The following is a 16,675-nucleotide window of genomic DNA, read 5'->3' as shown; positions in this document are numbered from 1 at the left end:
CAAAACAAAGGAGTAGCCATTGTGTCACTAAAGAAATTCAGAGAACGAATGCATAAAAACACATTTCTCTTCGACGTAATGTACTATAATTTGCAAGTAAGTACAAATGACTCATAACATAACAATGTCTCACCACCCTTCGTATACCACCCCGTCGCCGTGTACCTGCCTTCGATCACTCATTTGTTTTTATCGATAATGGCGTTGCGCCCGCGCAACATGCTCACCGCCCTAGCCAGGCTATGTTTTATGATCCAAACTGCACGGACAAAATAATTCTACTATAGTAAAAAAACCTATCAACAATGTTCATTGTTACAGCACTCCAACCGCCGGACATGACAGAATCTTCAGTCGATAAACGGAACAAACGTAGCGTTTTCGAATCAAGCCCTGAAGTAGACCGTTTTCCAGCTCCATATATGGCCACGAAATTAGAAGAAAGGTAATGAAATACATTGCAAATCTTGTAATATATATATTTTTTATCGGTTTCATCATCGGTAAATAAACGGGAGAAAATCACACGAGATCACCTTTTTTATTTTTTTATTGATTAGGTGGGCGGACGAGCTCACGGTCCACCTGATGTTAAGTGGTCGCCAGAGCCCATAGACATCTACAACGTAAATGCCAACATCTACCTTGAGATATGAGTTCAAAGGTCTCAGTTTTTACAGTACAATAGCTGCCAGCGCTTCAAACCGAAACACATTACTGCTTCACGGCAGAAATAGGCAGGGTGGTGGAATCTACTCATGCGGACTCACAATACGTCCTACCACCAGTAATTACGCAAATTATAATTTTGTGGGTTTGATTTTTATTACACGATGTTATTCCGTCACAGTGGAAGTCAATCGTGAACATTTGTTAAGTACGTATTTCATTAGAAAAATTGGTACCTGCCAGCGGGGTTCGAACACCGGTGCATCGCTCAACACGAATGCACCAGATGTTTTATCCTTTAGGCCACGACGACTTCACCTGGTTCCAAACAAGGATTTCCTGTATTATGGAAACAGAAATCAACACACAAACACATCAATGTGTATGTAACTAGTCAGGTCATAAGTATTGTCACACAGTAAAAAGTTTTCTTTTAGAATGCTGGCCACAAAAAAATTTATTGAATTCGAATTTCGAATTGTTCATGAAAATAAAAATGTATACTTTTAGAATTTTACTCATTTTTAAATATGGAGTGGACGCTTAAAGAAGACCGTGTTGCAGTTATTGCATTGCATCGTTGCGGTTACGCGCCAATTCAAATTTTTAACATACTGAAAAATTTGAATATAACCAAAAGATTCGTTTATCGTACCATCAAACGATACAATGAAGACTCTAGTGTAGATGACAGGTCAAGAAGTGGTCGCCCTCGGTCTGTTAGGACTCCAGCAGTGATAAAAGCTGTGAAGGCGCGAATTCAAAGAAATCCCAAACGTAAGCAGAAACTGTTGGCCCTTCAGATGGGGTTAAGCAGAATCACGGTGAAAAGGGTGTTAAATGAAGACTTAGGGCTTCGGGCATATCGAAGAAAAACAGGAAATCGTTTGAATGCTCGTCTAATGGACCTGAGACCGAAGAGATGCCGCGCTTTGTTGAAGCGGTACGCGGGAAAAAAATATCGGGAAATTCTTTTTTCGGATGAAAAAATTTTTACCGTAGAAGAGAGCTACAACAAACAAAATGATAAGGTGTACGCACACAGTAGTGAAGAAGCGAGCAACCGTATTCCGCGTGTCCAACGAGGTCATTTTCCATCCTCGCTCATGGTATGGTTGGGAGTTTCTTATTGGGGCTTAATAGAGGTACATTTTTGTGAGAAAGGTGTAAAAACGAATGCAGTTGTGTATCAAAATACAGTCCTGACGGACCTTGTGGAACCTGTTTCTCATACCATGTTCAATAACAGGCATTGGGTATTCCAACAAGATTCGGCGCCAGCTCATAGAGCGAAGAGCGCACAAGACTGGCTGGCGGCGCGTGAAATCGACTTCATCCGGCACGAAGACTGGCCCTCCTCCAGTCCAGATTTGAACCCGTTAGATTACAAGATATGCCAACACTTGGAGGAAAATCAATCTCATCCCAATTTGGAGTCACTAAAGACATCCTTGATTAAGGCAGCCGCCGATATTGACATGGACCTCGTTCGTGCTGCGATAGACGACTGGCCGCGCAGATTGAAGGCCTGTATTCAAAATCACGGAGGTCATTTTGAATAAACTTTAGTGTCATAAGAATCTATGTTTTGTTAAGTTCATTTTGGTATATGAATGGTTACATAATAAATAAACTTGTTTGAATTATTTTACATTAAACATGTGACAGAATTTATGACCTGACCAGGTATGTATGTGTGAATAAGTACTTTTCACCCCAGAATACTGGACCGATGGAGTAGGGCTCGATGCCCACATCGGCCAAACATTAATGGTCGCCACCGAATCAGTTATTACATAAAATATGAAATGTTAACTCCAACTTATTGCAAAAATAGTTGCGGTCTTGAGAAGCTCCGGAAAAGTAAATGTCGCCCAAACACGTCATCTCCGATCGCTCCAATCCACTAACGGTGCTTTTAGGTACCCCGCCGTTCTCGTCCAACCCGTTGCTTGCGACGAAGGAAGGAAGGAAGGTTGCTTAACCCACAGATACAGCCCACTGAGTTTCTCGCCGGATCTTCTCAGTGGGTCGCGTTTCCGATCCGGTGGTAGATTCTGCGAAGCGAGGCTCTTGCTAGGGTTCGTGTTAGCAACGTCGTCAGGTTTGAGCCCCGTGAGCTCACCTACTAGTTAAGAATACGCTGAAATAGCCTCTCAAGGCTATCAGCTTAGTTGAGCTTAGGTAGAAACAAAACACAGATTGTATGTTTTTCGCATTCATAAGCGGTTTTTGATAACTTTACTGCGGAATACTTTTTATTATCTTTGAGGGCCGACGAGCATAGAACCTGCCTAATGGTATGTAGTCACCTTCGCTAATGTAATGCTAGGGGCACAGCCGAACTATACAACAGTCTCATCAAACCGCGTTTGGTTTGAAGAAAGTAATGTTATAGCGCTAAGAAAAATGAAGACTCCAAAGTAGTTTGTTTTTAGCTAATTTTATTTATAAAAATTATTAGATTTTTTCATTATTGAAAATAACGGCAACTTGAAACGTTTCATTAAAAGAGGTCGTAATATCTGATTATTACTAGTCTAGACTGTTCCCGAGGATACTTATATAATAAGATATTATTAGACTATTCGAGTGCTGAAATTTAACTTTCATTTTATTTTAAACAATTGTTTAAAATTTTTTGTCTTAAAAAAAACTCTTGTTTTTAATTCTTGATAACTCTAAACTAGTAAACTCGATTTGGTATTACAATATATTATTACAGGTCGTGAGACTTTTTCAGTATCTTGCATTTATCAGTGAGAAAAGAAAAACAGCTTTTAAAACTGGACTACATAAGGTTGATATTTCCAGTTCTAAGCAGTCTGATTCGACATCATGGCATTGATTGTTGTAATTTGATCGAGCAGCAAACATGGCGTGCGACCACGACATTTTGTCTCAAGTTACAGCATGTGTTAATTTTGCTTACTACCAACTATTCGTAGGGCGTAGTATGTAGCTTTAGTATACGGAATATTTCGAATAAATAACGGATTATAGAACTGGGCATCCGGATTAATAACTTAGATGTCAATAAACTTAATGATTAAAAATACAATAATAGGTAGTTTTAACATTAAAATTTATTATAAAACGTAGTTGCAGCATTATAAAGTCAGCAGTAAAGCAAAAAATGTATGCGTGTCGGACAGACACACGATGCAGGCTTCCGATGGTCTTTATCTTCTTCCCTTCTTCCTCTCAGGAGGCGCCAGAGTCCGACATAGCCCGGTCCGTTACCCCCCTCGACCGGGTATCCGTAAATGGATTTCCCAGCTTAGGCTTCCGATGACAGCGTCAACGTTCACGGCAAAAGCCTCTTCCTGTTTAGTATGTCCAACCTTGTTCTTAAAAGAAAACTAGGGTCTTAGACTAATATACTGTTACTACCTACGAGTTAATTAAAAGACACTAGTGTAGTTCCGATAGGCTAGATACGCATACCGATATCTTCTGATACAATCCCGTAAAAACTATTATAACATATTATGGTTAATTTGGCTAAATAATTTTTTTTTGCTCTGGATATACAGGTCACCATAGGCCATCATGACGTGGATGCCGTGTACCCTGAAACCAGAGAATCAAAGCCTCAATTGTATAGCGGCTATCCTATCTTTCAAATCGGAACGCGCGACTACTTCGCAGCAGAAATAGACATAACAGTGGTACCTGTCAACGCGGGCTCACACTAAACCTTGCTTTCAGTATTCGTTTATAATCTAAGTATCTACTCATGAGCGCTACGGCCGTCGTGAAAGCAAAGATAAGAAAAAAATCCTTCGCCAAGATTATAGGCACTATTTTCAATTGTAAAAAAAATCAAATTGTCAAAGAAAACACTACAAAACTCGTGCCAGTTATGCTTGGAAACGAAGAGGGAAGAAGCGTTTTCCGCTCCTGGATAAAGGGGGATAATCCAACATCCTGATTGACAGTCCACCACTTTACACTGGCTTACACTGGTGGCAGAACGTCTTGTGTACCACCTTGTACCACCACCCTGCCTATTTCTGCTGTGAAGCAGTAATACGTTTCGGTTCGAAGGGTGGGGCCGCCGTTGTACTTTAAAAACTGAGACATTAAAACTCATATCTCCAAGGTAGGTGGCGGAATTTACATTGTAGATGTCTATGGGCTCCGGTAACCACTTAATACCAGGTGGGCCGTGATCTCGTTCACCCATCTAAGCAATAAAAAATAAAATAAAACCAGCAAAAACACTAGCTCGGTGCAAGATCTTTCCACTACCGTTATCCCCCCAAGCGAAAAAAAAACAACTATGATTTTATACAAACGTTACGTGCATGGGCATCATTAAATTTATCACCGGCGAAAACTTTATAACTTTCGCAATTACGAGACATGATCGCGACCATAACTTATTACTTCTTAAAAGCATCGAGGAAAAACATCAAAGCCCCTGTCTGAGTGGGCACGCTAGCTTTTATATCATTTTCAAATTAAATGAGAAACGCTTCCTTCCTGTTGGCTTATAGAACTTCCGTCATAAACAAATGATTTTAACAAACAAGGAAAATTGACGTCTTTAATAAATGAAACGAATAAATGACGGTAGAATTTCAAGTGGTTTTGGTGAATATTATCAAGTATTTTTTACTGTTTTAATGAAAACGATTCAACTGGGCTAGAATCTAGGCAGGAGGCGGTCAATAGTTATAAATTTGGAAATTACTGGCGACTATTGAGCTCATCGACTGCTTATCGGCGTAGAAATAAGCAGAATGAAGGGTACCTAAACACGCTCTATCACCTATATCAGCTTGAATTGAATTTGAAATCGTCGTGGCCTAACGGATAAGACGTTCGTGTTGAGCGCGATGCACCGGTGTTCGAATCTCAGGCGAGTACCAAATTTTCTAATGAAATATGTACTAAACAAATGTTCACGATTTACTTTCACGATGAAGGAATAACATCATGTAATAAAAATCAAACCCGCAAATTTTAATTTGCGTAATTACTGGTAGGACCTCTTGTACTCACAAGACCTTCACCTTCGCGCTACCTTCACGGTACCTACCCGCGCGAACTCTCGCGCGGGTAGGTACCGTGAAGCAATAATGCGTTTCGGTTTGAAGGGTGGGGCAGCCGTTGCAACTATACTTGAGACCTTAGAACTTATATCTCAAGGTGGGTGGCGCATTTACGTTGTAGATGTCTATGGGCTCCAGTAACCACTTAACACCAGATGGGCTGTGAGCTCGTCCACCCATCTAAGCAATAAAAAAAATAGATGCGTAAGGTGTAAAAATTCAAAACAAAGTTCAAACTTATAACGGCGAAAGCTACTAAGCATCACCTTTATTGAAAATAAGCTGTTTGATGTGCCACAATACTGCGTGCTTGAAGACTGCAGCGTTTGAAATCTAAGTTTCAATGTGCATATATTGTTTCAGACGTAAATCGAAAAAGTTCTTGGGCAGCTTAGAGTCCGCTTCAGCAGCTAAGATGACGATGCACACCGTACCGCGGACAGTCAGGAACAGTGACGATGAGGTATTCAATTAATGGATAATCTGAATTCAGAATATTCTAGTTAAGAAGTGTTTTTAATAAGTCCAATAGTCAAACTGTCTTTTGCACGGGCGTTGTTTTAAACTTGATTGAAAGAGACAAAACACTGTTATTCCACTTTGTGTTATTGAAGTCCGTGGGCGATGGTCAACACTAAACAACATTTGATACATGAGGTCATAATTATACGCTCCTGTTCTTCGAAACTAAAAAGTTGAGGATAATTAATTATTGTTTGTAAATGTAAATGTGTAATAAATAAATAAATAAATTGGTTACTTGAATAACAAGCTTTTTTTTATTGCTTAGATATGTGGACGAGTTCACAGCCCACCTGGTGTTAAGTGGTTACTGGAGCCCATAGACAGCTCCAACGTAAATGCGCTACTCACCTTGAGATATAAGCTCTAAGGTCTCAAGTATAATTACAACGGCTGCCCCATCCTTCAAACCGAAACGCATTACTGGTTCACGGCAGAAATAGACAGGGTGGTGGTACCTACCCGCGCGGACTCTCAAGAGGTCCTACCACCAGTAATAAAATTGTATTATTATATTGCATTTGTAAATACCACCTACTGACTGACTATTTGTGGCGTGAAGGGATCATGCGTTCCAATTTGAAGGATAGCACGTAAATAAAAAAATGCTTCCATTCCAAGGTGACGACATACTCGTTGTGATATAACCACCTATAATAATTATATATTTTTTTATTGCTTAGATGGGTGGACGAGCTCACAGCCCACCTGGTGTTAAGTGGTTACTGGAGCCCATAGACATCTACAACGTAAATGCGCCACCCACCTTGAGATATAAGTTGTAAGGTCTCAGTAATAATAATAATAATTCATTTATTTGTAGCTTTGGTATTCACCAAAGTAGTACCAGGTGTATCTTGAACTTGCTCAGTTATCTTGTAAAAATATATATCTAGAGATTTGACATCAGATGAATCGTATGGTCGTCGAGCGATGTCGCAAGGATACGTGATTAAATTCAATCGCTCCACTGAATATTCAAATTGAGTCAGAAAATGCATATTTTTAAGTTACGCTCACGAGAGAGTAATATATCAATATATAATCTTATCAAACCGTTGAAGTAATTTCCAATAGTTGATACAAGTGTTGTGGGACTGAGAATGATGTTGCTCAGGTAATAATATTGATCGATTATAATTTAAACTAATATTATAAAGAGGAAAGATTTGTTTGTTTGTTTGTATCGAATAGGCTCCGAAACTACTGAACCGATTTGAAAAATTATTTCACTATTTGGAAGCTACAATATTTCCGAGTGACATAGGCTATAATATTTTTTTAAAAAAATTAGGGATCCTTACTAAAACTCCAATAATGTAACCCAAAGTACCTAAAATATTCTTATAAGTGTTCTTTTTGGTAAAGACCCGAGCGGAGCCGGAGCGGGCCGCTAGTTATCTATATAAACTAAACGAAAGATATTATATTGTATGTTTGTTCTCTATAAGTAACTAAAACAATTATCTGATTGTGATGAAACTTGGTAATCTTATTGTCGGTACTTTAGAGAAGTTATTATAATTGAAGCTTCAATAAATGTATCTATTTCAAACATTTAACGAAAGTCACAACGGAGTGTAGCCTTGTATTACTAGTAGTTAATAGAAATGAAAATGAATATTCTTCTTCATTCGTTTCGTTTACTGATACCATCTCAAAATTATTCTTACATATTGTATAAGAAAAATACACATCAAGGAAATAGTACTTCGTTTTCTCTTCCAAATGATATTTATTTACGAGGCTAACAAATTTTCGGAGTAAATCAAATAAAATAGACCTGAACATATTTGAGCATGAATAGCGAAGAATTGAATATAAATTGGACACGACCTTTGAGGGAGCTGCCGAAGAAACCCATTGTCGATATCAGATAACATTTCAATATGTTATCATTAGTGTATAAAATATGTATTACTTAGTTTCTCTTGAACTTTTTTATACATATATTATATTTAATAAAAGGAAAATGATTGGTCACGAAAGAAAATCACATTAAATATATTTTACTTCATATTTTTGGGCCTCCGAGAGCAGGTACTGTCAACTAAACAAGGCTTCGGAATGATTTAATGACGTAATGTAAACCGAAATGGTAAATGTTGTTCAGAAATATATTTATTACAGTGTTTTTTTTTTATTGCCTTTGTAGGCAGACGAGCGTACGGCCCACCTGATGGTAAGTGGTTACCGTCGCCCATGGACTTCAGCAATGCCAGGAGCAGAGCCAAGCCGCTGCCTACTGCTTAATACTCTCCACAAGCCTCGTTTGAAGAAGGACATGTCATAGCGCTCGGGAAACACCGTGGAGGGGAGCTCATTCCATAGCCGAATGGTACGTGGCAAAAAAGACCTCTGGAAACGCACTGTGGATGACCGCAGTGGCTCCAGGTAGTATGGATGAACTCTACTCCGGCTGATTAAGCTTAGCTTAAGCTGATTCCCGAATCCAGGTACAGAAATAGCGCAGCAACAGAAATTGACAATGGGTTTTAGATGTCACACAATACTACTACGTGTTGCAAAAAATTCCTTACAATATATATACAATACAAGAATCTTAATAATATCCGGTCCATATGAAAAAAAACACACACACTTTCCTTTGCTTTGAAAAACAATAAAGCCGCGCAATTATTTCAGCTATGCCACCCTGTCGCCAACGGAAATTCCATTAAACATCATATATTGCTAGCGAGTGCTCGGCGAACGACTCCGATGCTTTAATTAATGTGTAATGTACCTACCTTATTGATTTTATACGAACGCCCACAGGAACAGAGGCGGCCGTTTATAGCAGCTCATTTCCATGGAAACACATCGCATCTGAACACCGAAGTTCATGAGCATTACAAAGGTAACAACAAATCACAATAAAATGTAAATGAACACATTATTCAGAACAAATTAACATATTTTCCACTGGTGGTAGGACCTCTTGTGAGTCCGCCAGGGTAGGTACCACCACCCTGCCTATTTCTGCCGTGAATTAGTAACGCGTTTCGGTTTGAAGGGTGGGGCAACCGTGGTAACTATATTGAGACCTAAGAACTTATATCTCAAGGTGGGTGGCGCATTTACGTTGTAGATGTCTATGGGCTCCAGTAACCACTTAACACCCATCTAAGCAATAAATAAAAAAATATTATCATACTTAATTCAATTTTACTCTTTCATCTTGTCGTATTCCCCCCACCTAGGTTTAAATGCGCTGCAGGGGTCCACCTAAAACTAATTTTAGCGTAGTCTAATTGAATTCAAAATTGATAAAAAGAGGATTCTGAATAAGTACACGAAACAAAGCTTAAGTTCGTTATGCGCTAAACTAAAGAGACGATTATGTGAGGGAATCCTCAAAGTTCTGAATTACGCAAGAGCTGTTCAAGATAATATCGCTATCGAGACTTGCAAAAGCGTTACCGCTCTTCTTTGAGACATAAATATGGCAGATTTCCAGCTTTCACTCGACCTGATTGGATTTAAAATGAAAATACGTAAGCATTTTCCGTTTGAGAGAGTGGGAAGTTAGAAGGTTTATTCCTTTAGAACGACGCTTCGACGCCCACTGTACGCACTCAATAGTAACGTTCTGAAGCATTGAAGGCACAATACACTATTACGTCACTCGTTTGATATTTTACAGCTAAGTTTTCTATTGTAGAATACTGCTCTGGAGTATCGGAGCTATGAGTCCAATTCAGTTTTAATGAATCAATTAATTGATCTTCGAATTCATTGCTATTTTTAGCTCAATCATAAAGCGTAAAGTGAAGCCATGTTGATAGCTTTTATAATTCGAGTTAACTAATTTAAGAACAGCTATATTAAGGAAAAAATGCTATTTCATTAGACTAAAATATATTTAATGTAATATATACAGCATGCTGAAGGAAATTTACCACTCTTCTACATGATCTACCCTAAAATGTTTTGTAACTACCTACCCACGCCAAAAGTTAAATTTAATTATTATGATGTTACTTACACGCACTTACTTGTACGCAAACACTACTATCAGATTAATACGTTTGAAGAAATTATGTTATAGGGTCACGTGGATGTGGATTGAAATCTAGGTACATTCATTCTTGGAAGGTTTCTTTGCCAATACTGATTCTTATTTTAGAGACGTCGTAAGAATTATTTTTAGCCTACAACGTTTTTCGGGCGGCAATTGGCAAATTGGATAGTTAGCTATTCTCCACTTTGGTATTAAAGATTTTCCCGACACTCTAGAAATCGGTTTTATCTGACATCTTTACGAATGATGTCATAAATATTCAGAATATCTACATTTAACGGTAGGCAGCGGCTTGGCTCTGCCCCTGGCATTGCTGAAGTCCATGGGCGACGGTCACCACTCACCATCAGGCAATAAAAAAATACCCTACTAATATCTATTATAATAATTATGTGGGGCAGCATCGAACTGTGACACAAAGACTTTTTCACAAAGGCGACATCATCCCCATAACAGTGGGCGTCCCTCGCAACCTTTCAATTTATGCCTCGATATATTTTATACGTAACTCGTACCTGCGCACTCGAACGTACTCGGTGTACGTAAGTATTCGAATAAGAATTTAACAAATTAAATAATACATTAGGTGAAAAAATATTTATTTATTTAACTATATGCGCAAAAGTACAATAGCGAACTTAATGTCTAAGGCATTCTCCAGCAGTCACTACATAGTTCACTATTTAGGATGGTGTAGAAAATTCTGTGGTAGGTTAGTTGAAAATATATACAAAACCCACGTGGCATACATGTACATACACATAAATTCATTCATATACTCATAGATATATTTACATATATAAAGGTGTACTTTATAATCTAAAAGCAAAGTGTATTAGAAATCCACTCCATTGCTATCATACGACTCTAACAGCTGCTTTATTTGAATATATATTTTTTAAGCACAAATAGTATACCCATTCATACTATAAATTCTAAAGCTACATTATGAATTCCAGTATTCTTTAAAATACGGAGATCAAACTCTGGTAGAAATGTGAATTGTCAGCTAAAGGATTAATAGAAGAGAAAAAAATTATAATTTGGATAATTTAAATCTATATATATAAAAATGAATTGCTGTTTGTTAGTCTCGCTAAAACTCGAGAACAGCTGGCCTTGAATCATTTGTGGAAGTCCAGAGAAGGTTTAAAAGGTAGATAAATATGAAAATGCCCGGAATTAAATAAAAATAACAATTTTGTTTTTCTGGTGAGCCATTAAGCCACGGATTCCTTTTGTTTGTTTTAAGTTTATTTTATACAAAAGTTTAAGTATTTTGTTCATCGATTGAGGCACTACGAAGTCTGCGGGTCAGCTAGTTTTAATATAAAATTGATTTCAGGTAATGGCTTGATAAGAGTGTCTCACGGCGCCCCCCACGACGTGTGGTATCCTTCGCAGTGGACGATATCGTCGCCTCCTCCGCGTCCGACTCTGACGCACTCCGGTCACGTCCGCGTGCACCACACCGGAGTCTACCTCGTCTACGTTCAGGTACAATCTCTTTGTATTGGTATGCTATTTACAGTCTTAATTCGCAATACTTAAGAATCCGAATGAATTGACTGGAATGAATCAGTTTTTACAATTACGCAATAAGCAATAACACGCAATAAGTGTGATTAGCGTAATGATTACCACCAGTTTTTTTTTCTACCTAAGCTGAGAGCCTTGAGAACCTATTTTAGCATAACCTTAACTAGTAGGGGAGCTCACGGGGCTCAAACCTGACGACGTTGCTAACACGAACCCTAGCAAGGGCCGTGCTTCGCAGAATCTACAACTGGATCGGAAACGCGACCCACTGAGAAGATCCGGTGAGAAACTCAGTGGGCTGTGTCTGAGGGTTTCCAACCAGTTATTACGCAAGTTAAGCCATATTTATCTAATGCCTCAAAACTTTTAATTTTTATTCCTTCAGATTTACTACCTGGACAGTCACGACGTGATATCTTGGGTATTGCACCGCACGAATCCTGAGTCGGATGGAAGAGACACCCTTCTTCAATGTGCACAATCATCCCACTCTACGGAAGTTCTCGACAAACCAAATTCCTGTTTCTCTGCATCAGCTCTGTTCCTCAGAGCTGGCGACAGACTCGCTGTTAGGAACACCGGCGGAGATAGACACTCTCTCATGCAGCCAGAGAAAAGCTTCATAGGTCTCATTAAATTGGCTGACGCCGAAGATCCGGCCCAAGAACTGTAGTAATATCCGTTCGGAAACCGGACATTGTAACGGTGCCATTTTGAAACGAAGTTTCTCTTTATAAAGAGTTGTTTCAATTTCGACTTTATTGCAAGTAAATTTTGTTTATTTTTCTTTATTTAGTAATCTAATTATGTTATTAACGACTGTTGTCAAAGCTTTTGTAGTTTTTTTTTATTATTTTAACAATAATTTATGTGCTTGTAATTCGTATGTGCGTACACACGCGAATGCTTTCATCGTGTTGTTTAAGTACCTACGTAAGTAACATAAAAAATATGTATTCGTTTACAATAAAAGTGATAGAGAATGAGTGTGTTATTAGTTTAGTGAACATGTGCCATCGTTATTCTATATGTTAGTGTATTAATTAATTTGTAACAGGGTTATTTTTATTTTGTTTCGATCTAAATTACGGAGAGCGACCGTAAAATTTCAGCTACAAAATTTATAAAGCTATTGCTTTAAAAAACATTCTACGAATAATCTAGTTTTTCGGTTAGCTAGGTAATAAATATTGACATTAACACATAGATGAGCAGAATAACTAAACCAATTTAATCTGAAGTGAATCTCTATAATTCTATACTATGATAAGTATAACACTTTTTTAAGTAGCTTTGCGATTGTTAGCTTCTTTAATTCGTTGACAACATTTTTTTACTTCTTTTCTAAAATTCATCGCCATTAAGATTAAGAAATTATTTTACATAAAATTGATTATTTATGTCATTCAAATTTCATACCATCTCTGATTAAAACTAATATGTAAGATTCGGAAAATACGATATTTAAAAAAAAATCTAAATATTGTTGTTGTTTTGTTTGTCTTGTCTACAACTAGGACAGATATTAAAATTATTATAGATAAAGACAGTGGCTTTCTTTAATCAATTGGATTTAGGATACGTTTGCCCGTATTTACCAAAAAACTTGTACACATTCAACTATGTTGAAGTGAGTGACATATTTATTAAAGTGTCAGTCTGACATGATAGTCTTGCAAGCGGAAATAGATATTTATATATTTATTGGCATTATGGTACTAAAGAACGAAGTTACAAAGGAAGCATTGTTTCTAAATGTTAAGCTGGCGATTGATCTGATCATTTGAACATACAAACTAATTAGCTAATGCACCTAAATCGTCTAAATACACAACTCGCGAATTTCCGTTATTTACCAACTTTAAAGTAATATTTAAATTATTTTCGTTCATAAATCCAATTATGTAATTCTTTTTTTTTGTTATCATCTTTTTTCCCCAACCTATAAAACCTAGGGCTATTTATTAATCCTGGTAAAATTGTTAAAGTAGGTACTACAGTTACATAATTTATTTACCTATGAGATAAGTATTCGGTCGTGCATTCATGTTTTTGTAAAGATTAAAATTAAATAAAAATCAGTGTTTCATTTTTCCCAAAAAAATATTTACTGTAGTTTATACAACTCTTTTTTTTCTGGGTCTATTATCGAACCTCCTCCGAGGTCTCCATACTTTCGTTCCGCCCTCTATTTCCGCGAAATAGTGAGTTCGCAGAAATCAAGCATTGATTGCCTTGCAGGACGTATGGCTACCGAGAATCGTGGCCACGACCGTCAGTAGCGACAGATCCTCTCCCATGACGACGACCATGCAACAGAGCCCGCGAGTATGTACTCCGCGGTATCCTCCTCGTCGCGGAGCTCTAAAACTAAATCGACGCTTGAAAGACAAACGTGACTAAGCGACAATAACTGCTTTTTACATAAATGATAGGCAATAACCGTATTCGATGCGCAAAAAATATATATTTCTAGATCTATTAAAATCATTTCAATCCTACAGCTAGATTCGTTAAAATATATTTTTTTTTTAGGTATTTCAACTTTAAATTAGTCTACTATAAAGTTCACGCATTGTCGCTTAGTCACGTTTGCCTTTCAAGCGTCGAAATACATTATCCTTTTTTAATTAATAGTATAAAAAAACATTGAAATGTTATATATAGTGAGTTTCAAGGATCTAAAACAAAGTAAATTCAGACATCGGGCCAATTATTAAATATTATTAAAATATATTATCATCATAATATTTATAAGACATTACTATATTACAATGATAATTTTTAATAATTAGGTACAACAATTTTAAGACTCAAAACATATAGTTTGAAGACTTGTAATATCTTGATTTATAGAGAAAATAATAATGATGATTTTGTCTGAATCTATAGAGAAAAAAAGTAATGATAATTTTGTTTGAATCTATCGTATTTTTAAATAATCGTTATTAATATGTATATTGATTAAAAAACAAACTCATGTATCTACCACCGTCGTGAGAGCATCTTGTTGACCATCAGATAGCACTGCAACTTTTGAAATCATCGAGAAGATTCGGTTTTTGTATCCTTCTAAGATTCCTCATTACGAACTGGAATGTCGAGCCCACGCCGAGAGTCTTGAGCCCGACAATTTAATTAAAACGACAAGATATTGGCATTCCTTCCACGAGGATCACTAGAGACGGGAGAAATATTTGTCGTCTAATACGAATTGTCTCGTCTGTGTTTGTTGGTTTGAATTAAATCGAAGCTAAAATATAATGCAATCTTCGAACTGAACCATAATCGAATCATAAAATTAAGGTATAGGTTATAAGTTATATAAAATCGGTTATCCATAATTTCAACTTTTCTAATTGAACATTTAAAAATGATTGTTTTTAATATCTTTTAGATAGCCATGTAACCACATTCGGAATAAGATTTCTTTTGCTAACAAAATAATAGTCAAAAAAGAAAAAGAAAGAAAAGAGCGAACACACGAATCCGTCTGCCTCACTTACACAAAACGTAAAAGTGACTTTTACAAAAAATTGATACTTGTAGATAGCTTTTTCATTTAATCTCCAATCATTGTTTGGTTTTCAGGACTTTTGCTACCATATTACCAATTAAAAGTTTTCTACTTTAATTAATTTCTTAATTAATCAATTTAATTTTTGTATAATTCACGCTTTATCCCTTCATTCTAATGTCCAGGAGCGAGGGCACGTGTCGTGCGAACTTTTGCCACATTTGTGTTTTCTCCTTGAAACTCACCTGGTAGCTTTTCAAACGAGGTTTAAAAATAAGTTCGTAAAAGTGATTTACACGTTTCCAAGCGTCTTGAACTCAAGAACTTTTTTACCTTTGACGTAGCAAATACGTAGAAGAGAATTGCTACGTATCAATATGAATAATGTAATTTTACAGTCCAAGCGTGGCGAGGCCGGTCTGAAAACGTACTGTAAACACTTAAAGCAATAACCAAATTATTTATTTAAAATTATTGTTGGAGATTTAAATCACCTTCCAAAATATGTATGTGCACCCCTTAAATTTAATGATGTAGAAGTTTTCGAATAATACTGAGCTTAGGAAGTCGAGGAAACTTTTAGCGAGAATTGCTTGGAAATTTAAATTTTTGGTAACATTATGTTCAGAAGTAAATAAAAAAAAATGTTACTAAACTCATAATCATTTATACTCCATCAAACAACGATTGGTCACATATGACAACATCCTTTCTAATTGGTATTTTTCTTGACGTAATTTTTTTGTTTGTTAAGTATCAGTTTAATTAAGTTCACTTAAGAATGATTTCTGGACGGTTGCCTGTTTGCTTTAAACCAAATACGTCAAGTCTGAGTACATTTATCTTATTCGTGTTTCAAGCACTACGCCGGATTTCCCGACGGATGCTCAGTATATGTAAATAAACGTAGTCGACGTTTTGTGATATTGTGACTAGTTCCTGCACAAAAATAGAGTACCTAAATGTGTGCTAGAAGTAGACAGAATATTACGCATTTTCCTTCTATTTGATATGATGTTACTGTCTTTACTGGTGGCAGGGCGTCTTGTGAGTCCGCACGTGTAGGTGCCATCACCCTGCCTATTTCTGCCGTGAAGCAGTAATGCGTTTCGATTTGAAGGGTGGGGCAGCCGTTGTACTGTTAAAACTGAGCTCTTAGACTAGACTCTTGTCTCAAGGTGGGTGGCGACATTTACGTTGTAGATATGTATGGGCTCCGGTAATCATTTCTAACACTAGGTAGGCCGTGAGCTCGACTATGTAAGCCAATTATTTTATTTTTTACTTACTAGGAAATACTTTAAAAAAATCTTTATCTCCTCCTTGCCCCTACCATGTGGGGTC

At 37.0% G+C, this 16,675-nt stretch overlaps 1 protein-coding gene across 1 annotated transcript in view; it reads left to right on the top strand.

Annotated features, from left to right (window-relative positions):
* Positions 1 to 13,892, top strand: part of egr (TNF superfamily member 12 eiger) — a 60,797-nt gene extending 46,905 nt beyond the window's left edge. Inside the window, exons 4-8 of the mRNA XM_028174110.2 lie at positions 322 to 445; positions 6,093 to 6,192; positions 9,030 to 9,111; positions 11,621 to 11,772; positions 12,200 to 13,892. Coding sequence (XP_028029911.2) covers positions 322 to 445; positions 6,093 to 6,192; positions 9,030 to 9,111; positions 11,621 to 11,772; positions 12,200 to 12,487 — 746 coding nt within the window. The 3' untranslated portion in view covers positions 12,488 to 13,892. The remainder of the gene's footprint in view (positions 1 to 321; positions 446 to 6,092; positions 6,193 to 9,029; positions 9,112 to 11,620; positions 11,773 to 12,199) is intronic.
* Positions 13,893 to 16,675: the final 2,783 nt, after the last annotated feature.

Source organism: Bombyx mandarina, chromosome 05 (assembly GCF_030267445.1).
Source record: "Bombyx mandarina strain Sakado chromosome 05, ASM3026744v2".
Lineage (NCBI taxonomy): Eukaryota > Metazoa > Arthropoda > Insecta > Lepidoptera > Bombycidae > Bombyx > Bombyx mandarina.
The sequence above is the reverse complement of the archived record's forward strand: the minus strand, read 5'-3'. Positions and strand labels throughout refer to the sequence as shown.